The sequence below is a fragment of the Sinocyclocheilus anshuiensis genome, unplaced genomic scaffold (genome assembly GCF_001515605.1).
Source record: "Sinocyclocheilus anshuiensis isolate Anshui unplaced genomic scaffold, SAMN03320099.WGS_v1.1 scaffold308, whole genome shotgun sequence".
NCBI lineage: Eukaryota > Metazoa > Chordata > Actinopteri > Cypriniformes > Cyprinidae > Sinocyclocheilus > Sinocyclocheilus anshuiensis.
This window is the reverse complement of record NW_015558619.1, coordinates 1,018,806-1,045,236: the sequence shown is the minus strand read 5'-3', so window position 1 is coordinate 1,045,236 and position 26,431 is coordinate 1,018,806. Positions and strand designations below refer to the sequence as shown.

The following is a 26,431-nucleotide window of genomic DNA, read 5'->3' as shown; positions in this document are numbered from 1 at the left end:
TGCTTTCGCCTAGAAACACACAGCGTCTCTCTGACATGGCTGCTTCAACACTAACTGCGGTTACTGAAACCACGCCTTCTTTCTTTGCGTGCACATTTGGGTGGCATTATGCTAATATTTCCACATAGTGAGGTAGATATGTGGGGGCGTGTTAGAACGAGCCATTTTAGGGGGACGTGGCAGAGTCTTAACTTTGATAAAGAATATCTCTTTAGTCTTTGCAACTTCAGGGATCTTATCTATGCACAATCAGCTTGTAACACTCCAAAGAGAAAGAAAAACTTGAAATCACATCATATGACCCCTTTAAAAAATTGACTGACCCTAAAAAAATGGAATTTAGCGTATCATTTTTTTCCTGTAAAAATGGGGGGAAAGTTAAAAATGTAACATGTTTGTATTTCAGAGCTCCCTATGGCCCATGACCTTTGGCCTGGCATGTTGTGCTGTGGAGATGATGCACATGGCGGCTCCTCGTTACGACATGGATCGTTTCGGTGTCGTGTTCAGAGCCAGTCCCAGACAGGCTGATGTCATGATAGTCGCAGGGACATTAACCAACAAAATGGCTCCTGCACTGCGTAAGGTAATTGCACCATATCAATAATAATAAACTCCCCTTTAATATAAAGGTTTAAAAGAACAGTTCACCCAAAAATGAAAATGGTCATCATTTACTGATCCTCAAGTCATTCCAAACCTGTATGATTTTCTTTCTTCTGCTGAACACACAGGAAGATATTTTGAAGAATGACCCACACCTAAACGTTTTTTTTTTTATTATGGAAGTCAATGGCTGCTTTGTTACCAACATTCTTTAAAATATCATCTTTTGTCTTCACAAGAAGAAAGAAACTCGTACATGTTTGAAACGACATCAGGGTGAGTAAATGATGACAGAACGACATCAGGGTGAGTAAATGATGACAGATTTTTTTTTTTGTGAACTATCCCTTTAATATTTCTGTTTATGCTTCAGTGTAATAATGTTGTGCATGAATGTCTTGTTAATGGCAGGTGTATGACCAAATGCCAGAGCCCAGATACGTCATTTCAATGGGAAGGTGAGAAACGCAAATAAGCTGATCAGGACAAACTAGTTAATTTGTATCATACTTCATTATGTTTTGTCTTGTTTCTGTCTTCCTGGTAGCTGTGCTAACGGCGGTGGCTACTATCACTACTCTTATTCAGTGGTCCGGGGTTGTGATCGCATCGTTCCAGTGGACATCTACGTCCCAGGTGTGTTTCATTTAAACAAGCTATAACATGTTCTGTGTGTCTCTGTGTGAATGAGTGGTGCGGTTTCGTCTGCTACACGCATGACGCTCGCAGTGTTTTCAGCGTCTGTGTCTCAATATATGAGACGTGAACAAGAGAACTTCATCTCCAGAGCTGCTATGAGAGTCACTTCACTTTCATTTGAGAAAAACTACTGTCAAACATCTTCACGACAGACCGCCAAAATAAAAGTTCAGTTCAACTTGAAAAAAATCTGACACAAATGTATTACTACTGTAGACTTCTCAAAGTATTATTATTTTTTAAAGAATATTATACAACCAAGACAGTACTTCATCCATGATTTAATTAATGCAGTTCTGTTGTACAGCAGTGCGTTTTATTGTAAATTAATTAGTAATTTGATTACATTTTAAGTTATTTAAATAGTTGCAGTCTTAGTAATTCATTTCATTAGACACCATTTTTGATGATCATAGATTTGTATTAAATAATAAAACGGAATCCAGAAAAAAAAATTAATGAAAACACAGAATTTAGAGGAAAATAAAAAAGATTTCTTGGGGCCCTAAATTAAAAACTCTGTGGAGTTTGTTTATTCTCAAAGTCTAACAAACATGTGGAAAGCATTTCCATCCCCATTGGAAAGCAATATTGTGGTCAATATTAAGGAAGCCTGTTTCCGCCACTGAATAAAAAATAAAGGTAATTGCGACTTTCATCTCACAATTCGGACCTTTTCTTGCAATTGCGAGTTTACATCTCGCAATTCTGACTTCTTGCTTGTGAGTTATAAAGTCAGGGTCGTGAGACATAAACTCGCAATTCTGACTTCTTTTCTCAGAATTGAGAGAGATAAACTTGAAATTGCAAATTATAAAGTCCAGTTCTTACAATTGTGAGTTATTATCTGTATAACTCGCAGTTTCATGTTTGTATATTGTAATTCTGAGAAAAAATTCAGAATTGCAAGATGTAAACACGCGATTATGAGAAAAAATAGTCTGAATTGTTAGATAAAAAGACGCAATTACCTTAATTTTTTTTATTCAGTGGCGGAAACGGGCTTTCATAAAATATCGATATTGTATATGTAAAAGTAGTAATGGAAAAATTAAGCTTTGCGAAGCACCGAGGCTTTTCCCTCAACTATACCCCGAAAAGGTTCATTACTGTATGATCAAAATAACCGAAGATTATCATAGAATGGTCAGTTAAAGTGTCTGTGAACCAGGAATTGATACGAAATGAACATGCACAACACTACACATGCATGTATGCAAATATTTATTCATAGTATGATTTATTCTTTTCAAAGACGTGAGTGACACTTGAAACTGTGCAAGTGGTTCGCGTTATTTGAATCAGAATACGAAGCAGTCACGTGGTTGTGTGTGACAACGAAGCTTCGGACGTCACAGATCACGTGGTTTTGGCAAAACGAATCAAGCTCCGGTACAGTGCTTCACTGTGAGATGTTTAGTTTTTTTTGATACAAGCTTCGAAGCCTCGGTGTCGAACGTCACATCACTAGTAGAGAGAGTTAGCAATAGCAAGCAGCAGTAGCCAGCATAACTCACCTGCTGAGCACATTGTGCTGTGTCCAACAATTCGTCTAAACAACTCAAAATTAAAATACAAGTATCGTAAATTCTAATATGTATAAATTCAAAAAAAGCTTTATTTTTTGGGGGGTTTTAATATAAAAAATGAAGTTAATATAAAAACTTAAACTTATTTTGTTTTAGCTGTTTAAGGCAGCATTTCTCATTTTCATTCAGTTTAATGATGTACTAAAATAACTAAAAACTAAACTTTAAAAATAAGACCTATATAGACAATTATATAGCCAAATTTCAAAAACAAAATTGCAAAAGCTAACTACAATTAACATGAAAGCATAAAGTATAAAAATATTTAAGATATTAACAAAAACTATAATAGTACTACAACACTGTGCTCTTTATCTGTGAATACATCCACCATACTGATATATAAAACAAGTAGCAATATGTCAATTATGTAGTGTTTATTTTGATGTAGTATAATCAAAAAAAGAAAAGAAATAAAAGTCTTTGAATGGCACGACTAGTCATTTACAAAACTTTTTCTAGTTATTTTGAGAGAATTAAATGCAGTTCACCCTTATAAATGAATTAAATCATTTCAGAGACACTTGACAGTAGAATGATTTATATACAGTTTGTTTTTCTTATTCGCTTCACTGTGAGATGTTTCGTTTTTTTGATACAAGCTTCGAAGCCTCTGTGTCGAACGTCACATCACTATGAAAAAGTGTAAATATTATTGTCCATATTGGGCAGCCCTACTATAGCCTACTATAGAGAGAATTGTCTCTAATACGTGTGTAATAAGATTATCTGTCTGTGTGTCCGTCCAGGTTGTCCTCCAACAGCAGAGGCTCTGCTTTATGGAACGCTGCAGTTACAGAAGAAGATCAAGCGAGAAAAGAAAATGAGAATATGGTATCGCAAGTGAGGTGTGATTGTGTTTGTTTGTCTGCTCTGAGATGTTTATTTAATGCTGGTCATTTGTTGTGCTCAGAAGGCTGATTTCTCAGGAGCTGCTCTGGTTTGAGCTCGAGCTCCTCCTCTTTGTAGCTACAATAAAGAGTTTCTGCTTCACTGCTGAGTGCATTGACTTCTGTTTGATGCAGATATTTGGCTTTTGTCATGGTGGTGCATTTGTTATCATTTGTTTTCATTTCCGCATTCAGGTAAATGAAGCCCATTTTTATGCATATATAAGTAATTTAAGTATTAAATTCTAATATGTATAAATTCAAAAAAAGCTTTATTTTTTGGGGGGTTTTAATATAAAAAATGAAGTTAATATAAAAACTTAAACTTATTTTGTTTTAGCTGTTTAAGGCAGCATTTCTCATTTTCATTCAGTTTAATGATGTACTAAAATAACTAAAAACTAAACTTTAAAAATAAGACCTATATAGACAATTATATAGCCAAATTTCAAAAACAAAATTGCAAAAGCTAACTACAATTAACATGAAAGCATAAAGTATAAAAATATTTAAGATATTAACAAAAACTATAATAGTACTACAACACTGTGCTCTTTATCTGTGAATACATCCACCATACTGATATATAAAACAAGTAGCAATATGTCAATTATGTAGTGTTTATTTTGATGTAGTATAATCAAAAAAAGAAAAGAAATAAAAGTCTTTGAATGGCACGACTAGTCATTTACAAAACTTTTTCTAGTTATTTTGAGAGAATTAAATGCAGTTCACCCTTATAAATGAATTAAATCATTTCAGAGACACTTGACAGTAGAATGATTTATATACAGTTTGTTTTTCTTATTCTTTAACAATAGTTGGTGTGATCATCTTATTAAAGGAATAGTATTTGCATTCACTGGGAGGACTGATGTCCATCAGCGTGGTGCTGATCTTCTCCTTTTTGAATCCCGCTTCCACCAGGTGAGGAACTTGTGTCTCCTGGGCAAAAAAAAGTCGATTTCTCATCATAAAACCACAGCACAATGATATGGATTTAGTTGGAATGAGAGCGTCGGGAACTGAGCTACTCACTTGGAACATTTTGTAGATGTCATTATATTTGCTTTTCAGTAGCTCACCCCAGGAAGTGAGATTACAGTATGTGAGCACACCGCCGGGCTTCAGCAGTCTGTTAGCATGACCCTGACAACACAGTTCACTGTGATTAGGAAACCGTTCGACAAAACGGAGTGTGATCACTCACAGCAAACATCAGCCCAAATGGTTTTAATGTAACTGTCTTCCAACCTTGATAAAGTTGAACTGATGTGTGTGCCAGGTCTCCTCTGACAAAGGATATGTGTCATAAAGAATACCTGTGATTGGATGACAAATATATGCAGAGTACTTCACACAACTGTCATAAATTTCCTTAACTGCAACCGTATATGTGACCCTGGAGCACAAAAGCAGTCATAAGTAGCTTGGGTATATTTGTAGCAATAACCAAAAATACATTGAATGGGTCAAAATTATCGATTTTTCTTTTATGCCAAAAATCATTAGGATATTAAGTAAAGAAGATATTTTGTAAATTTCCTAACGTAAATATATCAAAATGTAATTTTTGATTAGTAATATGCATTGCTAAGAACTTTCAACTTCTGGACAACTTTCTGGTGATTTTCTCAATATTTAGATTTTTTTGCACCCTCAGATTCCAGATTTTCAAATAGTTGTATCTCGGCCAAATATTGTCCTATCCTAACAAACCATACATCAATGGAAAGCTTATTTATCCAGCTTTCATGTGATGTATACATCTCAGTTTCAAAACATTTACCCTTATGACTGGTTTTGTGGTCCAGGGTCACTTGTAATAATCATTTTCTGTCCAGTGCAATTTAATACATTACATATATTATTAGACAAAATTTACACTACCATTTAAAAGTTTGGGGTCGGTAAGATTTAAAAAATTTTTTTTAAAAAGTCATTGCAGCAAATATTAATACAATTTAAAATAACTTTTCTATTTTAAAATGTAATATATTCCTTTGATCAAAGCTGAATTTTCAGCATCATTTCTCCAGTCTTCAGTGTCACATGATCTTCAGAAATCATTCTAATATTCTGATTTGCTGCTCAAGAAACATTTCTTAACCTCACAAATGCTGAAAACAGTTGTGCTGCTTCATATTTGTGTGAGAATGCAATTTTTTGAGGATTCTGAAAAAATAACTACTTCTTTTCAGCACATCTTTTGTACTATCACTTTTTGATTCATGTAATGCATCCTTGTTGAATAAAAGTATTAATTCCTTTCAAGACTTTTGTTTTTCTTTTTTTATGTAGTCACTGGAAAGTAAACAGCACATTTCACCTCTTTTGTACTGAAGGTTACCATTATGCATGTGCATTTAAAAAAAAAAGATATTTTGCTTGCATTATAGTAAATATTAAAATGGTTTTACCATCAAAGTGATTGTCGGGTAGGGTTGGCACCACATCTTCCCACAGGCCTTTCAGAGGAACAACCTATGCAAGTATAACCAAAATAATGGACAGTTTAAGAAATCATAAGCTGCATGTAATAACTCGGCACAATTTGCAGATACAGATATATTTTGTTTACTTTATATGGCTGACTTCTGGCCCATTCCTGTAGCCTCTGGAATACACCATCATTGCACTCAATGATCCAATGCTCCTCAATGGGGAAGGACTCCACTTTAGTGGCTGCTATGGCCATTCCAAAGCCGATCTCGAGCACCCTTCCACCTACATTCCCCAAACAAGAGGAGACCAGTTGTTTATGCTTTTTACCTGTTTTCTTATTCATAATTCAGTGCTTCAACTGCATTCTGTCCATTAAGTGTATATATCTTACTATGCCAGATAGCTAATATTGACAGAGTGATGGTCATGGGAAAGGTCCTGGAGCTGCAGGAGGTGATATTTCAGAAAGGAGTAAAAATAGGCATGTGAGGAGTAAAGCAGAGGTCACTAGTGTCCTGCCCTTCTCAGATGAATGGCATTTCTAGAAATTCTGTTTGCAAACTGTTGATGTGACACATGCTCTGTGCGACTATGAAACCAAATATTTTAGGTTTAAGCTTTTAAGTGAGAAATAACTGAATCTAGTGTTTAACTTCTACAGTTTGCGTGTGAAAGTTTTGCACCTGTTGTCGAGGCACAAGCACGTGTTTGTGTCACATTCATAGATTACGAAATCTAATCTGACTGCTACAATATCAACGTTTACATTCTACGAATTCTACTAAGGTACTTAATATTAATTAGGTAACGCCATTGGTCGCTCCAGGAAGCAACGTCAGCATTGCTACATTACTATTCATGAGCGACGTCTTCGCAATAGTAGTGCGGGGAAGTCTCTGGCAAGACTCGTTTCTGGAATCGGTTCTTTTGAACAGATCTTTTAGAACTGATTTAGCGGATCACGTGCTCATCCTGGCGTGACGTATATGTTGTAAAATAAAATAACAACAATTATAAAAAAGCCAGTGTTGGAACATACGGGTGACGGTTTGTTAAATTATTTATCAATTTATTAAGTTACTTTTCGGTCAAATTGTTGGTATGTGAAAGATAACGTGAGAAAGGCCTTTGCTAATCAAACTTAACCCAATTATTAACTGATTTGGACACATCCAAAAAAGACGTCTTTTGTTTTTCTGGTTTTCCGTTACATAAATACTGCATGTTCGGACATCCATTTTAAAAAAAAATAGTTATTTTTGCATAATAAACGCATATTTGGACAGTGCTCGGTTCAAGGAGTCAGTGAGTTGATGACCGATTCACGAATGAATCGTTTACACATGTTTGTTCAAAAGATTCGATTCAACTTAATGATTCGAATCTCTTCGCCATAGTAGAATGCTTAATTTTTACAGTGTTATTGAGAACACAGCTCGTTTTAAAGGTTTTGGCGGATAATATTGACACTTTTAAATATAATAGGACTGATAAAGTCACTTTCAACGAAAACGTAACGCAACGAATCGACTTCTTTGACTCACTGTTTCAGCTGATCAAGAATTAAAATAGCAAATTACCTTTAGATGCAGCAACTGTTGCAAGGGAGTGCATGTATGGAGTTTCCCAGCGCTCCATCACGGGTTTCCCCATGATCTCCAAGTGTGTGTCGGTCTCATTGTAGTCAGCACACGCGTCGTGCCACACTTGTTTGCAGTTTTCTCCCTTCGAGAAGATCGGCTGAGTGGAGGTCATGGTGGGTTGTTGAATGTTGACAGATGTGGTGTGGTGTTGTATCAACGCGCAGTGGCTGAAGAGATCGTCTCTGTCGTGGCTTGAGTGTTATATATTTAAAGAACTGCTGATCGTGCAAGAATCAGTGTAGTCAAAGAGTGAGTGTTGATAAGGAGTCCACTGAGAAGGGGGTGGTCTGGTCTCACATGCATTGCTCTCTAGACAGACAGCTGGAATAGCTTCTGATTCATGATGGTGAACCCAACAGCTGTAACCCTTACTATCCTTTACTATTTAAAAGGATTGGGTTATTCATTGCCATGTGGCAGAACCATGGTGCTGTGATTGTAGAGTTGCTGTTCAAAACCACATTGAAAATCTGGGACTGAATGATTACCATATCATGCATAATAAATGTCCAAAAACATGGTATTTCTGTGATCCTTGTCCGACCAAATAAATAAATAAAAATAGTACTAGTGTGGTGCGTTTGTATGTGCATTTGAGTAGGCATGCATTCTGACTATTAACACTAATCACGTGACATAGTTAAGGTTGTGCAATCGTACAGAACAAGTGGACTTTCTGAACTATTTACCTGCAGAACGGCCACTTTTTTTTTGTTGCCACTTTCATCAATATTTCAGTTAATAATTCGTAGGCTACTTGCATACCCAACATTCCTGTGTTACAAAATAGTTTAAAAAATAATATGGTGTCAGAATTGGCACATCTGTGCTCTGCTGCAACACCTTAATGAATTTATCTGCATTTCTTCACGTTCTGTGAGCTGCAAACAAAACACTAATTGGAATTAATTCATTTAAACTGACTGTTAAAAGCCAATTCATTTTGTCCTGCTTAGGTTTTGTGGTTGTATGTTATTCAGTCAAATCAAAAATACATCGGATTTAATCACTAATTAATAGAAGTATGTGTCTGCGACAATCCTCTTTGCTTATACACTATAGCTCATTCTCCTGTCCTGTAAACACTGATAACTGCACCCCAACAGTGTATTCATGAACCTGTTGAACCAGGTTTGTTTGATTTCATTCCAAACAGCTTATTACTGCATCACGATTAAGCACACTCAGAACTGAAATTTCTTAAAGAGACAGTTCACAAAAAAAGGGATTCTGTCTGAGTTCACTCACTCAAGTTCACTGGTTTTCTTGATTTTTGTTTGGTTTTGACATTTTAATAACGTACAGGCCACTTTTTCATGCAATTACATTAAATGGGAACTGAATTTCTGTTTCAGAAAGGACCATAAAATATTATAAATTTTGTAAAAGCAGTTCATGCACTCTATTTCAAGCCTTTTGAAGTCATCTGATGGCTTAGTGTAAGAAACAAACTGCAATATGGAATAAATCGTCCCTTCAGTGAGCTGTTAACCACTTCAACTGAGTCAAGCAATGAATCAGTCGGATTTACAAACAAATCATCCAGACCTGTTTTGTGACCTGAAACCTGAATTGGGTTTTGCTGCTTTTCTCATGAACTTTCATGAGAAGAGAGCTGAATCATCAGTGCCTCAGTCCTCATTAATTCTCACTATATAAGCCAAATCAAACTTATTTCTGAGTAAACTTTTTTGAACGTACTCATGCTAATATGCTATTAGCTATCAAAGTTGCTATTGTTTACTTACGCGCCCACAATGCTAATGTTAACTTAAGGGGAGACACTGCAGGCAAAAACACTTCTTGTATAGCACTTTATATTTGCGTCAATAGATTTCAATTACAATACATATTTCTAAAGGCCGTTTTCTCAAAATGAGTTTTTTCTCCTACACTGAGCCATAAATCTCCACTTCAGTAGCACTTACACACACCAAATTTAAAATTTTTATTCCTGTCTATATCCTGAAGTTTTTTACAGAGGGATTTGTTCATATATAATTTGCTTGATTATATACAACATTTTATCCCCCCCCCCCAATTGTGAAAATATAGGCTATTGTTTTCTGTCTGTTCTAAGTTTTTTTCTGAATTATGGAGTGACAAAAATCACCTCTGTAAAAACATTTGACTCTAATATGTCAAAAAATAAATACATAAATAAATAAAAGAATTTTGAAACTGACTTCATCCAGTGTTCAGATTATTGTACAAGACGTTTATGCAAATTAGTGCATATTTCATTAAATAATGCCTCATTTGCATATTTAAACCTAACATTTTAGAAAACTTGTAATACAAAAAATATTTGCAATTATCAATGTAATCAATGAACTGGGTAAGTAAGACGATAACTATTAGTTAATGTTTTTACCCTATCCACCTGCAGCCTTGATAATTATATCTATATATTTAGAGTACTGAAATGAAATAGATAAATATGCAAGTCTCATATTTTTTACCGTGTCAAATCCTCTTTTTTTCCTTTATACTGTAGCCTAGTGGACTCCATTTCCCATCATGCTTTGCTCTGATTGCACCGCCCTTGCTGGGGCGCCCCGTGGCCTGCGTCAGTGTTGCGCAGATTCGGTTTGAACCGAAAGCGGAGTGTGACCTTCTCTGACGGCGGAGACCGGCAGGAGACCGAGCGAGCGGATCCATGTCAGCACTCCCGTCCACGACCCTCGCCACGGAGATGAACTGCAACTTAGCTGGAGATGAAATCGGGTAAGACACGGTGTGTTTATATGACAGTGTTTGGATGTAGCGTACTTGTCCCGTTCCAGCGGAGAAAGATGCGCAGCGGGCCGCCCAGAGGACAGCAGATCCCAGCGAGCCATCCTGCCGAGCTCCGCAACTCACTCTGGTGCACCAGTAATCTCCTTCAAAATGACAACGACATGTTATCGGTTAATTTAACTGATAGAATGCTTCAACAAAGAAGCTAAGAGATAGATTGACAGAAAAAGATCAGCTGTCAAACTGGAGGCTTGTGTCACTCTGTTTTTATGCTGCAAGTTTCTTATAAACAAACTGGAGTATTTTATCACTCTTTTTATAGTGTGTGTTTTTATAAACACTTACATGTCGCTCTCTTTCATATGTGACCCTGGACCACAAAACCAGTCATAAGGGCCAGTTTTGTGAAATGTAGATGTATGCATAATCTGAAAGATGAATAAATAAGCTTTCCATTGATGTATGGTTTGTTAGGATAGGACAGTATGTGGCTGAGATACAACTATGTGAAAATCTGGAATCTGATGGTGCAAAAAAAAAAAAAAATATACCCCAGCGACTTATGACTGGTTTTGTGCTCCAGGGTCACATATAGTAAGTTTTATAATCAAACTAGAGGCTTGTATGTGCTCTTGGTATCCTACAAGTTTATAATCACAAACTGGAGACTTGTATCACTGTATTTTTCGTGCTATTTTTTTTAAATAATCATATTGGAGGATTTCATCTCTCTGACTTCTATACTATAAGATTTATAATCGGACCAGAAGAGAAACTCATGCATGCACAGTGTGACCCAGCCTGCAGTAGTTTGATTTGATAAACCGGCTCATGTCTGAGATGGTTTCGGAGTGGATCTGGGTTATTTGAATGTACGGCTGGTTTCTGATTATGACCCGTTAGACCGCACGGATCAGTCTTTCAGTGCCAAGGGCAAACGTGTTTTCTCTCCTTCACCTTGACTCATTTTCTTTTCTGAATGAACGCAAATGCATTGTGATGTTCCCTCATCTTTGTGTTGCAGGAAGCTGTTTGTGGGTGGACTGGATTGGAGCACCACCCAGGGTGAGTGTTACTGTCCTATTAACCCTCATATAGTTTTATACAGTAACATTAGTTGCTCTTAAATAATGCAAGTGTGTGCGCTCTGCGAGCCTGTAGTGTGCTTTTCATTAAAAGCACCGTCTTGTTTTGCATTGCTGGCTTGATGCACGCTATAATATTCTCCATAAATGTATATTTGCTCGGCATGTTCTCAGCGTAGAAACCAGGCTGTCACTCAGGGGCTGAGCTTGCCTTTTCAGTATGTGGGTGCAAGTGAGAGAGCCGCTTAGACGCAAGCTCCAAAAATCGGATAAAGCCTGTATCAGATAGCATGCGTAAAATGCAATGAGGAAATCGATGGAAAATGATCTAATATTGTTCATGGTGCATGTATTTTTTTTGAACGCTTTCTCTTTTTTTTTTATATATGTTTTTTGAAAAATTTCATCATACATTTCAAAGCCTTGTGTGCTGTAGTTGTTATTCCCATCATCATATGATGATTTTATGTGATGTTTTTAATTGCAATTCTTGTTTTGATCTGTTGAGCTGCATATAAAACAGAATTGTAATGTTCTGAATTTTGACCTTTGGGCCTTCGTCTAGTGCATTTATGAAGCGTGCTGGAGCGTTTATAAGGATACTTTAGTTATATCAGTTTGCTCAACAACTGAGATACTGTATGTATTGTGTTCAAACGTTTGTGTTTGGTAAGATTTTTTAAAAAGAAGTCTCAACCAGGCTGCATTTTTAAAATAAAAAATCTAGTAGAAACAGCAATATTGTGAATTTTTATCACAGTTAAATTTTTTCTATATTAATATATTTTAAGATGTAATTAATTGTGCTGAATTTTCAGCATCATTACCCCAGTCTTCAGTGTCACATGATCCTTCAGAAATCATTCTGATATGCTGATTTGCTGCTCGAAAAATGTTTTGAATTATTATGAGTGTTGAAAAAAGTTGCTTAATATTTTTGCAGCACAGCTAATGCATTTAAGGAAAACAGGCTTCTGAATGCTGCACAGTGTTAATGCAGATTTCTAATAACTGCCATAACAATATGTAGGCAGATATAATATATCTATAATACATCTGCGCTGCATTGGGCTGTTGTGCATGTGTTGTTGTAGAATCTGTCAGTGTGGCTCTGAAGAGGTGGTTCTCAGCTGCTGTTGCTTCAAAACCCAGACATTACATTGGTTTTTAAGGTTGAGGGCATGTCATGCAAACCATTAATATATGGAATCTGGTTTCTAGTCTGGTTTGGCTCACTTCTGCCAGTCGTCAGAAGAATTTGCTCCAAAATGCTGTAAAGTTCGATTGTACACATAGATAGGAAATGTTTTTCCTCTTAGAATTGATCAATCTTTTTTGTGCTATCCTAACTGTACATTATATGGTTAATTTTTGAACAGACTTTCAATTCTACCAACCAGTTAAGGACCACAAATAATTATTTCTTTCTGTGTTTTGTTAGAGACTTTGCGAAACTACTTTTCTCAGTATGGAGAGGTTGTGGATTGTGTCATCATGAAAGATAAAAGCACAAATCAGTCCAGGGGCTTCGGCTTTGTGAAGTTTAAAGACCCCAACTGCGTACGGACTGTCCTGGACACCAAACCTCATAACCTGGATGGAAGAAATGTGAGGAGAATTGCTTATAATCCCATTTTGCCCAATCACGATAAATGCATCACATTTTAATGCTGACTTAAAAACATAGGCATTATGTGACCAAAAAAATCAAGTGCTCTAATGGCATGCCGGTTTGATTGTTTTGTTATACTGAATAAGTGCTATCTGTTTATTCTCGCAGATTGACCCAAAGCCTTGTACACCTAGAGGTATGCAGCCTGAGAAGACTCGGGCAAAAGACGGCTGGGTAAGAACTTAAAAAATGTAAAACAACATAATAAAAAAAAAAAAAATCCAAGTATGTTCATAAGAGTCTGAAAACATGCATGATGTTTATTTTATTAAAGGTATAGTTCACCCAAAAAAGAAAATTACGCCATGATTTACCATCCTAGGTGTATATGACTTTCTTCTTTCAGGCGAATCGGAGTTGTATTAAAAATGTCCTGGCTTTTCCAAGCTTTATAATGGCAGTGAATGGGTGTTGAGGTTTAAAGCCCAAAAAAGTCTGTCCATCCATAAATATGGTTATTTTGCTTACACAAATGCATTGCTTCGCTTCAGAAGGCCGTTATTAACTGCCCGGAACCCTGTGGAGCACTTTTTATGATGGATGCATGCACTTTTTTGGGCTTAAAAATCTCAACACCCATTCAATGCCATTATAAAGCTTGGAAGAGCCAGGACATTTTTTAACATTGTATTCGTCTGAAAAAAGAAAGTCACATACACCTAGGATGGCTTGAGGGTGAGTAAATCAGTGGGTTAATTTTCATTTTTGGGTGAACTATCCCTTTAATTGCTATAATTGTCCAGTCTTTGCCTAACTCAAATATTCTTTTTTTTTGTGTGTGTTATAGAAAGGAAGCAAAAGTGACAGCAATAAATCTAAGAAGATATTTGTGGGTGGAATTCCTCATAATTGCGGTGAAGCTGAACTCAGGGATTATTTCAACAGATTTGGAGCGGTGAGATGGACACAGATGTAGAAATGTACCATTATTCTTTAATTAGGCATTATTAATAACTAAATAAATTCCATAAAGATGTTAAAATGATGTCAAACGATGCACAAATGAGCATGTACAGTGGGGTCCAAAAGGTTGCATGGCCATGTACTTGCTTATTGATAAGTGACCTAGAAGTGCGAAATCTTAAATAAATCTTTTTATTAATTTTACCTGACATTTTTACATTGGTATTTCCAGATTTTGAATCCCTTGTTTTTAATATTTTATCACACCTTTGGACCCCACTGTATGTAATATGTTTTATATATGATGCTTTTTCTATGTCCCGTTTCGTCCTTCACGGGTCCTGTTCTCCCTTTTGAAGGTCACAGAGGTGGTAATGATCTATGACGCAGAGAAACAGAGGCCTCGAGGTAATCCACACATTCATATTTGCTCCCATTCAGTCTCTCTCTCACCTCATGCGCAAGACAAACTATTCCGACCCAAAGAGAAGAGAACATCACGCAGGCCATCCGCCCCTCTCATGTGTGTGATGCTTAGTTTGGTGTGTCTCAACTCTTGCATGGTGGCAAGGCAAATCAGCAGCATCCACATGACACGCAAACATTTGCTTCAAACATGCTCAGTCGGTTCAGCGTCTTGCACATCTGCTTGTGCCTTAAAGGGATAGTTCACCCAAAAATGGAAATTCTGTCATTAATTACTCACCCTCATTTCGTTCCAAACCCGTAAGACCTCCGTTCATCTTCGGAACACAAATTAAGATATTTTTGATGGAATCTGAGAGCTGTCTGACCCTCAATAGACAGCAGCGCAACTGAAATGTTCCCAAGTCCAGAGGCGTAGCAAGGAGATCTGTAAAATAATCCATGTGACATCAGGGGTTCATCCGCAATTATACGAAGCTACGAGAATAATTTTTGGCGCAAAAGAAAAAAAAAAAACGTCTTTATTCAACAATTCGTCTCCTCCGCATCACCCAGGTGCCATTTTGGAGAACATTCGCTGGACGTAAAACAGCGTATGCTGTTCTGTGTCAGCTGCGTCACACGGATACGCTGTTTCCGTTCAGATCAAATCACAACAACGTAGGAAACAGATCCGGCGTGAAGCAACTTTGTTGTTGTTGTTTTCATAACTCAATGCGAGTTGGTTTTTTGAATAGATGCTGCTAAATATGTTTATTAGTGAGTAAGTACTTAAATTTAAATGTTAACAAGACTTCAAACATATAACGCTTGACTCATATGCACTGCTTTTTAAAAATTGTTTTTTGGACAATAACAAGGGACATGCATTTAAGAAAGGCTGTTTATCGCTGTATAGGCCACAAAAATCCTGGAAAAATGTAACCAATTTCATTATCAGCAAAACAAAAAAAACAACACCTTTTTGTATGTTGCATGTAGTGGTAAAAATATTAATACGTTTTGGCTTTTTGGAGCTTGACATAGATGGTTACTACTGTAGAAAGAGAATGTGAGGATTCTTCAAAAATTTCCACTTTTGTGTTCCGTGGGAAAATTAAATAAGTGCGTGAACTATCCCTTTAAGTTTTCAAAACGTCATAATGCAGTATGGCTGACACTTTACAAGTTCAATAGATCCACTGTTTTATTATCTAGCCAATACCTGTTTTCCATAACAGCGCATATTCAAACCATGGCCATGACGTGGTCCAGCTGAAGAACTAAATGAGAAACAAAGCCATCAAAATGACTGGAGAAAAAAAAAGGACAGCTAATTCATTTTTAAAATCCTATTTTACATAGTGTTTATGGAAAGTTTGCAGCGCACTATTTATATTCACTCAAACCATGTCCTTCCATGTCTTCCAGAAAACTGAATGGCTTTTACTGTTCGAACTTAAATTGCTTTCCACATTTCACTCTCGTTGGGTAAACGTGGAATAGTTTGTCATTTGCAGTTGTCTTATTAAATTTCTTGAATCGCATTTCTGTTAACCTATAGACATTAAGTTTTTTTTAATAATGAACATTTACATTTGATTGCTCTACGAGTGTTTATTGCAATGTAGTACATTTAAGTAAGCCCTTTCTATCTTCCTTTTTATGTCCCTGTTTTCCTTGTCAAGTGTTTGAATGCATTAACGTTTTTCCTGAGATATGTCTGTTCTTTCTTGTAGGATACAATACAGATAGTGGCACCACACAGATTAAGGCCTGGTGTGAAACACACTCAAGCCTGTTTCTCTGGTGTAAACATGGTTAATGCTTCAATTTGTGTCCTACTACAGGACTAAAACACTTACTGTTGAGAGATTCAGTGCGTACAGCATGGCAGATGTTCTCTGTTTGCGTTTTACTCCTCATAATAGAGTAATTACACACCGTCTAAAGTCAGGTTTGTGTTCTCAGTGGCTTTATGGATGCAGGAATTTACAATGGCTCAGGATGGTTGACTAGTCATCCATCAGCCTGTGTTTTGGATGTAAGTGCAAATGGGAATGAATTTATAGACGCAACTTCACAAAGAGTTGCAGTACTTTCAGCATTGCAAAACCCTCTTCATGAAGTTGTGTCTCTAAATTCATCTCACTTAAAGCACCAGTTGTCAAAGTGTCGCTTGTGCAAATTAACCGCTCAAATCGAGTTCAGATGCGGTCCAGTGTGAACGGGACCTGCTGGATGACAAATCTTCCAGACGGCGCAACAACTAGTCAGTTTTGATAAGAAGAGACAAAAGAGCATTCAGTTGACTTTTAGAAGCCTCTGTAACTTTCTTCCTTAATGAAACCAGGCCTGGTGATGAAGGGCAGGTTAAGTATATTTAGTCCTCGATTAGACCGATGGTTCTGCTCCACATAGTGTACGAATTCTCAGATCTCTTCAGTCTCAAAGGACGTGCAATCGGAATCAGGTTAGATCCCAAAGTGGAGATTCTCGCAGCCCAGTTCTGCCACAGTTATCTGATCTGACGGAAACTAGTTCACACTGGTGGATCTGGCGCAGCTAAACTCAGCTGCTGTTGGAGGATTGTGCTCTTTCTAATCGCGTAAGTGACGGCGCGAGCCCTGTACGCGTGGGTGCACACGGTTGTGCGTCTTTTCCGTTGTCCTCCAGCCTCCGAGCAGATCTCTGAAATTGAGCATTAACCGGGCTTACGCCACGTGAGAAACTGGGCTGTATTAAATGTTTCACAGATATCCTTATATCCTTGTGGTGCTTTTGTTGCAGTGTTACAATCTCTGTTCTCTCGGTTTGCCCAAAGTACTGTAGCATTTTGGGAAGCTTTGAGAAAAACCAGTAAAACCTGTAGTTGTAATGATCATTCTTGTTATGCATTGATAATTGTGGTTGCTGCTCGCATTTGTTGTGTAAGATTGGGGTGGTGATGAAAGTGAGGTTCGGATGAAACTTAAAAGGCAGAAAAAAAAAATCATCAAACCCATAATTTGACAAAGATCCGCCATCAGTACCGTTGAGGTTGCGTAAGACCTGACTTCAGTTATCGAATGCCATCTACGGCTGTTACTCATTAAACACGTTCAGGGTTAAATTATTAAAGGAAGCAGAATTATACGTAACGCTTCTGTCCTTTCGGGCCTCCACCTGTGACCTTTCCTGGTGACTCGGGCCGTGATGTCATCTGAACCTCAGGTACCCCCCACCCCATCCCTCTTATGTTCTTCTAGCTGTTCTGTCCCAACACCCTGCTGCTCTGTTGACTTTTGGTCGTTGGCTAGGTTTTGGATTTATTACTTTCGAGGCCGAACAATCAGTGGACCAGGCTGTCAACATGCATTTTCACGACATCATGGGCAAAAAAGTGTGTAGTTGTAGTTTTATTTTCCCCTACAACAGAAACTAAAGCTTGGGCGACCAAACATACGCTTAAACGAATAGTTGGAAATTTGACATTTAACGTGTGAGGGAGTTCGTTTCTCATTATTGAAAACATTATTTCTCTCCCAATGTGGGAAAAGTTTGCAATATATTGAGCAAAACCTTTTATTGTGTTTGTGTTTTGTTACATTTTATGTATTTTTACATAAATTTCTGACCATGTTAGTCACCCAAGGCTTGGTTCATTTGGACCGCTCCTTTAGGTGCTGTAATGCTGTATAAAGTGAATAATTATTCAAATAAAGTGAACTATTAGAATATGTTTATCTGTTATTTTTACATTTGAAATTATCACTGTATATAAATACGAAGTGAACTTTAAAGCATAGCAGCACTCACCTAAAGAACCGGTCGGTTTCCTTTTTTTTCTTCTTTTTTTCTTTTATTCAGGTTGTTACTGTCAGGTCACTTACTATTTGAGTTCTATATTATCCCAGAAGGCAAAAAGAAATCTCAATTAAGTGACCTCAATATTCGAATCTCCATACTGTGTCTGTTAGTCTACTCCAAACGGGCTTTGGGCGGGTAGCAAATGTCTCTGTAGCGTAAGATTATTGTCTGATACCTAGGTGTATTAGTCTGTTTTTAAGGGATAGCGCAAGACTGAACAAGTCGCATGACGTGTTATCTCACCTCACCAGCTCCACTTAGTAAAATATCACTCCCAGCGTGGCCGGTTTGAGGTTGATCTGCGTTTTGAAAATATATCACTAGAATTTTGACTAATAGCCTCACGCAGGCCCAGAATGAAGAGGGGCCCGTCTCTATGTTTGGTCTCCCGAGGCTCCGTCATGACTGCAGTGTGCTGATTTAAAGTGAAAAACCACTTCCAGCAAGTTCGTCCAAGACTCCAGAATAGCTCCGTAGTTTTTGTCCTACATTGAGTTTGTTCTCGCCAGCCGACGTTCTCCTTGACTTGGGTCTGTGTTCCTGAAGGAATCAGGTACTAAGGTACCTGGGCTATTGTTCTTCACATGACATTATTTCATTGGGGCTTTAAGGGAGGTGGGGCCATACGTTATAAAATTAGAAACTGGAGCATATCAAACTGTGTACCAAATCCCAGCTCTACTGTTGGATGCGAAGACTTGCGCCGATGCGAGGGTTGCAGACCACTCGCTCAAACTGATACCTAATTAGGTCGACAGTGAGAGAGGAGGAGAGAGACGAAAAGAGAGTTGTTACATTTATGCTGCTTTCCAACGGAAACATATCATCTCTCGCTCTTGATGCAAGGTGACCCCAATAACTCACCCCCTTTAGAGTCTCAGGTCTATTTCTGGATCTCCACTTTAACTGGAGTGAAACTTCCCTGTGTGTGTGTTAAACCACGTTTGTCCTTTTTTTTTCTTCTGAGTGGCAGGTAATAGAATGTCATTCGCCTAATTGGATAATTATGTAACTAGTGGTAATTGCTAAGGGAAGCATTACTTAGGTCCGTACAATGAATCGTATTTGAATCCTGATCAAGATTTCTGCCTTTCTCGATTTATTAAGCATAGTTGTTTACAATATTTGCCTGTTGGCTAGTATGGCTACTTATCCTGATAACATTTCATTTTAAATTGGCATATGTGTAATCTTTAGTGCTGTCAAACGATTAATCGCATCCAAAATAAAAGTTTTTGTTTACATAATATATATGTGGGTACTGTGTATATTTATTATATATATATATAAATACAAACACATGCATGTATATATTCATGAAAAATATGTTGTTTATATGTTAAATATATTTATATATAATATAAAATAGAATATAAATATATGCATGTAAATATTTTAAAAAATATTTACTGTATGTGTGTGTATTTATATATACATAATAAATATACACTGTACACATACATATATTATGTGAACAAAAACTTTTATTTTGGATGCGATTAATCGTTTGACAGCACTAGTAATCTTGCATTGGTAACACGCTTTTGCAGTTGCCATATTTCAAAAGTTTAAATCCCCCAATCGAAGCTTCTTTCATAATTCAATACATTTTCTACCTTATTGGTTTACTTAATCTTCCCAACCTGGCAACCATGTGCATGCATCTCTACATTACGGAAAAAGTGCCGATGAGCTGAAAACACCGGTAAACATGCAAGTGATCTCTATTGAGATATTCTGCTCAAATGAAAGTGTAATACAGCCAAGTCTGTTTTCTTTCACACAGTCGTTTATGCTGTTTGCTGAGACTAAATCTGAGCAAACCATGCAAGTTGACATTCTCTTTTTTTTTGTGGTTGTGAACATTTTTTAAATGATAATAATCGTGATTTGTATTTTTTGAGCAAAATAATCATGATTCATAATCAAAGGCATGAATGATACCTCAAAGGATGTGTGGTTTGTTGAGGAGAGGTGTTTTAAAACTTCGCAGTTTAGGTCAGCATAAAAATGAGAATTGAAATATGTTTTCTAAATGCATATTATTGATCATATTGTGTAGGGGTGGGCGATAAACCCGTAGGCACAATTAAAGGGTTAGTTCACCCAAAAATGAAAATTCTGTCATTAATTACTCACCCTCATGTCGTTCCAAACCCGTAAGACCTTCGTTCTTTTTCGGAACACAAATGAAGATATTTTTGATGAAATCTGAGAGCTCTCTGACCCTCTTCAGACTGCAATGCAACTGAACAACTGAGAACTGCTTCCATCCAACCAACAACCAGTGGATTATTAATTCGAATGTATGTCACAATACGGAAGAAAAAATTGGTTACTACTACCGTTACATTGCAATTTTAATAGTCAGTCCCAAGACGTATCTAGAGACCAGAACATTGTAGAGTCTTTGGGGTGGGATCTTTTAATTAGACCCTGTAAGCATCTGCATAAACGTGCACTAAAACACTAAGAATACCTTAGCAACCGCTTAGCCACACCTTGGCAAAAACACCTTACCTCACACATAAGCAAGGGCAAACACTATTTTTGCCTGCTAAGGTTCTGCAGAAAATGTATATTAATTTCATGTTTGACACAGTATGAAGATTCCTCTCTGATTAGAATTTTGTCTCTCCATTTTTATTATCTGCATGTTAATTATTTGGTACAATTAGATTATCATACATTTAAACATCATTGACCTTTATATTTCTATTGTCGTATCTAAACTGAGGTTCTTAAGCACTAGCCAGGGGGAGGTAAGTCTTAATTTTCTATCAGCAGTTTATAACTACTTGCAAAAGAGCTGAGATGTAGGATATATGAAGAGACGGTGTTTCTCAGGTACGTCTGTGGTCGTGCAAATTAATATCTATTCTCAAGTTTACGCAGAACTCGACCTGCTTGATCTGACCTATAGACTTTTAGCCGACTTAAATGTCCCTTTCATACCCAAGTACCTCCGAAACATTGGTTTAAAAAGTTATCCAATAGAAGAGACCAAGTATATTCCATTCCATCTGGACTACGGTCATGTATTTGGCCTAAGTAAGAGTATCTTTTCTGAGGTGAGGGCTAAAGTTTCTGATAGGTGAGTGGGGGAGGTAGGCAGTATGTTAATTCTCCTCTCGCTAGTTACAACCTCTTGTCCTTTGTGCAGGTTGAAGTGAAGAAGGCGGAGCCACGGGACAGCAAAGCTCCCTCCCCCGGTCAGCTGGGAGCCAATCAGTGGGGGCCCCGAGCCATCTTAAGCACAGCCAATGGCTGGGCAGCACAACCGGCTCCGAGCTGGCAGCAGAGCTACGGGCCTCAGGGTGAGTGACACGGTGGGCCAGAACGCAGCGGGAGCGTAACACGTCCCAACCTGAAAAATGATCCTATGAGCCAACTGGTATCAGTCACGCTTTGCTTTAGGTCAGCCTTCGCCGTTTGCGCCATCTGGCTAAACCACACTGGGTTTGTACAGCGTGCGGGGGGGGAATGTTTTCACGTAGATCTCGCCCAAAATAAGCCTGCTCTGCCTGGCGTGAATCCAGAAATACAACACTTTAATTGAACATGTTCTGGCTTCGCCCTTGTTTGACGTGCAGTTCTGATTCAGTTTGTAATTTCATGGTCTGGTGGTTGTGAGTTAAAATGTGTGTTTTTGTTCCAGGTGTTTGGGTGTCTACAGGTCAACCTCTTGGTATGTTTTGTTTTATTATTTGGTTATTATATTTTGGCATGTGATCCATCACTAAAAGGCCTTTTCACACCATTTCCCTGAATATACTTTATATTTACACTGTAATATTGTGAAATATTATTACACTTTAAAATATGTGTTCTATTTCAATATGTTTAAATATGTAATTTATTCCTGTATTGAATATATGAAGATTGTATTTGCAAAAACAGATAACTCCATTTTTTTTATTTTAAAAAATCATGTTTTTTTATTATGTTAGTTAGCTGTATTTTAATTTTGTTGTGTTAGTTAGCTGTATTTGTTAGTTGTTTTTTACCTAATCAAAATAACCCGACTGCAGTATGATTGAGATTAATTGGAATGCACAATGAAAATGAAATGATTTTTGAAAAAAAAAAAATAATTAACAACATTTTATTATTAACATTCTCAATATTTAAAATATTTTTTATTTAAAAAAAAAACAACACAAAAAACATGTTTTGCTTAAATCTCTTAAATTCTCACTTTAAATGTTTTTATTAATATTATCAATATTTAAAATACCATTGCTCCAATCTTCAGTGTCACATGATCCTTCAGAAATCATTCTAATATGCTGATTTGGAGCTTAAGAAACATTTTTATTATTTCTTAAGATTGAAAACAGTTGTGCTGCTTAATATATATATATTTTTTGTAAAAAAATACAAAAGAACAGCATTTATTTAAAATAGAAATCTTTTGTAATGTTATAAATTTCTGTCACTTTTGATCAATTTAATGCAGTTTTGCTGAATAAACTAATTAATTTCTTTATGATATTATAAAATATTACATTAATTCATTCATATTTTATTTATTAATAAACTGAACCCATACATATAATTTATATTCATATATTATAAATAATATATGTATTATTTTACATATAATGTTTGTATGTTGAACAATTTATTCAGTGGAATTACATTGCATAGTATTTGGTGTGCATAGTTTATTTTAGAAATATTTTATACTTGTTCAGTTGCATCGGACTTGATGCGAATAGGACTTAACCTGAGTGAGTTTTGACTAAGATGTGATGTGTGTGAACTCCTTCTGTGTTTCAGGTGGGTATGGACCTCCTTTAACTGCTGGCCGTGGGGCACCCGCACAACCTCCTTCTCCATTTAATGCATTTCTAGTTGCAGCACCTACAGGGGGATTTGGGGCGCCTCAGGGATACCCCCAGCAGGGCTTTAGCGCGCAACCTCAGTTTGGTAAGTGAACAGTTCCTATATTTTTTGCAGTGCCATTTCTATATATGACCCAAAGACTCTGCTCAACCACGTGATATATATTCCTGCATTCTTTTCTTTTTCAACATAGGATATAGCTTTGGAACACCTCAAGGTGACCAGTTTGTAGCACAGGGAATGCCTCCCCCTCCCGCCACGCCGGGCGCAGGCCCTTTAGGTTTTGCCCCGGCGACGACTCCCTCTCAGGACCTGAGCAAAGCCGCCCCAGCACAGCCAGACTTCTCCTACAGCCATTATGGTAAGAGTGCACTAAAATGCGGCACCAAACCACTGCAGATGTGCTGTAGCCCATCACAGGGGTTCTGCTTCCTGTTCACACGGCTGAATGGGCATGATGACATCACATACACATGCTTCCACACAGACCCTCAGTTTATTTACCCTCAATCAAGATATATGCGGTCTGTGGGGGTTTATCCAGTGGTATGTGTGAATTAGATCATCCTGTACTGCAATGCTGCTTTTGACCAGATGATGCTTCATCCTAACGCAGACAAGGATTTTCATCTGTAGATGTCGCAGCGTTGGATGATGGGGGTGCCGATGGGAAAAAGTCGCAGTGCATGTGAGATTTAACTGACTTCGGACTTTCATCAAGTATAAGATAAGATATACAAAGAACGCCTCTTGGTGCAGGTGCTGATACAGTACAGAAATCTGGAGCATTCATTAGACTATAGAAAGTAGAGCTGACCCTACAGAAATAGCCATAGACCCCTGGTTCATAGAAGCGGCCAGAGCTAAAAGCATCTGGAGGTCGGCGAGATGTGGGACGCAGTACATTTAGCGGTGAAGCTGCTGTTACTGTAGCAATTGTTACTACAACAAACCTCTAACCCTAAGTATTATAATTCGCCACATTATTAATTCTGTTCCATTTGTGCTACAAACCTAAATGATGCCTCCAATCAAATTCTGTCATTTACTCACTAGAACCTTCATTGCATTCCAAAACCTGCAGAAGCCGAAAGAAGATATTCTGAAGAATATTGGTAACCAAACAGCTTTTTGTATAAAAACACCTTTTTGGAATTTCTCTAAATATCTTCTTTTACGTTCCATACAGGTTTGGAATGACATGAATGTTAATAAATGACAGAATTTTCATTTTGGGGTGAACAGATCCATATCTAGGCACAGAAAATCAGCCATAACACTCTAGCAATCACTCAGAGCGTTTAAAAAAAAAACCCAAAGCACCCTAGCAACCATTTAGAACACCTTAGCAACAAAATACTTAAGAAACGACCAAGAATGCCATAGCATTCACCCAGATCACATAAGCTGTCATATACTTTAGCAACATGCTAACAACCACTCAGCACACCTTAGGAACTGAATACCTTAGAAACCATCAAGAACACCCAAGCAACTGCATAGCAACTTGCTAACAACCTTCCCAAATGACCTTACCAACCACATAGCAACGTATTGGCGACCATGCTGATCACATTAGCAATCATATGCTTTAGCAACAGCAGCATAGCAAAACGCTAACCATCACTCACAACATCTTAGCTATCGCATAGCAACATTCTAGCAACCACCCAGAACACTACAGGAAACATGTACTTTAGCAACACCCAGAACACCCTAGCAACTACACAGCAAAATGCTAATAGCCTCTCAGAACATCTTAGCAATCGCGAAGAAACTTTCTAGCAACCACTCAAAACACCCTAGCAACGTCCTAGCAACCCCTCAAAACACCTTACTAAATGAATACTTCGGCAACCATCAAGAACACCCCAGTAACTACAAAGCAACTCTCTTACAAGCACTCTCAACTTTACAGCCACATAACAACATTCTGGCAACCACCCAGATTATTTTACTGACTACATAGCAGTGTCCTAGCAACCACCCAGGACACCTTAGCCATTGTATACATTGTATATAGCAACCACACAGCAAAATGCTACTAACCACCCAAAACACCCTATCAATGTCCTAGCAACCACCCAGAACACCCTAGCAACCTCACAGCAAAGCATTACAGTCACTCAGAACATCTTAGTAACAACATAGCAACATCCTAGCACCCTAGTAATGTCCTAGCAACCACTCAGAACACCCAACAAAGTCCTAGCAACCTCTTAGAACCCCTTAGCAACTACATATCTTAGCAACCTCCAAGAACAACCTAGCAACCGTATTGCAACTACTATTAACACCCAGAACACCTTAGCAGTCATATACTTTAGCAACCATTCTTAAAGGGTTAGTTCACCCAAAAATGAAAATTAGGCTGCGTTTTACTCACCCCCGAGGCATCCTAGGTGAATATGACTTTCTTCTTTCAGACGAATCCAGTCGGAGTTATATAAAAAATTGTCTTTGATCTTTCAAGCTCTATCATTGCAGTCAGCGGGTGTTGCATTGCTTCAGTCCAAAAGAAGTTAAATAAAAATCGCCCATCCATAAATAAAAGTGTCTCACACGGCTCCGGGAGGTGAACAAAGACCTTCTGTAGCGAATCGATGCGTTTTTGTAAGAAAAATATCCACATTCAAAACGTAATAATCACTTGAATCTAGCTTGCGCTCACTGTTGTACACAGAAGCCGTTCCAGGGGAATAACGTATGAGGTCGGCTTGTTGTAACTGTTGGCGCAAGCTACATTAAAGTGATTATTGCGTTTTGAATATGGATATTTTTCTTACAAAAACGTATCGATTCGCTACAGAAGGCCTTTGTTCACCCCCCGGGGCCGTGTGAGGCACTTTTTATTATGGATGGATGCACTTTATTTCACTTCTTTTGGACTGAAGCATGCAACACCCCCTGAGTGCCATGAAACAGCTTGAAAGATCAAAGACAATTTTTTATATAACGACTGGATTCGTCTGAAAGAAGAAAGGCATATACACCAAGGATGACTTGAGGGTGAGTAATTTAAGGGCTAATTTTCATTTTTGGGTGAACTAAACCTTTA

General features: G+C 37.5%; 3 protein-coding genes across 8 annotated transcripts in view; 2 read left to right on the top strand and 1 right to left on the bottom strand.

Annotated features, from left to right (window-relative positions):
• LOC107680537 (NADH-quinone oxidoreductase subunit B-like) overlaps positions 1–3,887 on the top strand; it is a 6,450-nt gene extending 2,563 nt beyond the window's left edge. Inside the window, exons 5-8 of the mRNA XM_016476462.1 lie at positions 407–586; positions 1,018–1,064; positions 1,154–1,242; positions 3,644–3,887. Of these exons, the coding sequence (XP_016331948.1) occupies positions 407–586; positions 1,018–1,064; positions 1,154–1,242; positions 3,644–3,741 (414 nt within the window). The 3' untranslated portion in view covers positions 3,742–3,887. The remainder of the gene's footprint in view (positions 1–406; positions 587–1,017; positions 1,065–1,153; positions 1,243–3,643) is intronic.
• LOC107680536 (guanidinoacetate N-methyltransferase-like) lies at positions 3,263–8,236 on the bottom strand. 2 transcript variants are annotated; one of them, XM_016476461.1, is made up of 7 exons: positions 7,810–8,236; positions 6,366–6,511; positions 6,205–6,268; positions 5,039–5,106; positions 4,823–4,933; positions 4,569–4,729; positions 3,263–3,434 (listed from the first exon to the last, which is right to left on the bottom strand). In XM_016476461.1, exons 1-6 carry the CDS (start codon positions 7,982–7,984, stop codon positions 4,589–4,591), a joined length of 705 nt encoding a protein of 234 aa, XP_016331947.1. In that variant the 5' UTR covers positions 7,985–8,236; the 3' UTR covers positions 3,263–3,434; positions 4,569–4,588. The 2 variants fall into 2 exon arrangements, with proteins under 2 accessions (XP_016331947.1, XP_016331946.1); XM_016476460.1 differs by lacking the exon at positions 3,263–3,434 and having other exon boundaries at positions 4,565–4,729.
• A 2,221-nt stretch (positions 8,237–10,457) lies between these two features.
• The window catches only part of LOC107680526 (DAZ-associated protein 1-like), a 23,884-nt gene continuing 7,910 nt past the window's right edge, over positions 10,458–26,431 (top strand). For all 5 annotated transcript variants that reach the window (XM_016476438.1, XM_016476436.1, XM_016476435.1 and 2 more), the window contains exons 1-11: positions 10,458–10,599; positions 11,636–11,676; positions 13,138–13,304; positions 13,477–13,542; positions 14,156–14,263; positions 14,631–14,679; positions 17,976–18,058; positions 21,689–21,842; positions 22,184–22,213; positions 23,308–23,457; positions 23,567–23,734. In XM_016476438.1, the coding sequence (XP_016331924.1) occupies positions 10,532–10,599; positions 11,636–11,676; positions 13,138–13,304; positions 13,477–13,542; positions 14,156–14,263; positions 14,631–14,679; positions 17,976–18,058; positions 21,689–21,842; positions 22,184–22,213; positions 23,308–23,457; positions 23,567–23,734 (1,084 nt within the window). In that variant the 5' untranslated portion in view covers positions 10,458–10,531. The remainder of the gene's footprint in view (positions 10,600–11,635; positions 11,677–13,137; positions 13,305–13,476; positions 13,543–14,155; positions 14,264–14,630; positions 14,680–17,975; positions 18,059–21,688; positions 21,843–22,183; positions 22,214–23,307; positions 23,458–23,566; positions 23,735–26,431) is intronic.

Bases quoted from the DNA above. Each gene is read 5' to 3' on its own strand.
- LOC107680536 (XM_016476461.1), bottom strand. From the start codon at position 7,984: ATGACCTCCACTCAGCCGATCTTCTCGAAGGGAGAAAACTGCAAACAA. The intron at 6,269-6,365 runs GTAAACAAAATA...ATACTTGCATAG, and splicing joins CCAGAAGTCAGCCATATAAA to GTTGTTCCTCTGAAAGGCCT. The intron at 5,107-6,204 runs GTAAAACCATTT...ATCCAATCACAG, and splicing joins ACCCGACAATCACTTTGATG to GTATTCTTTATGACACATAT.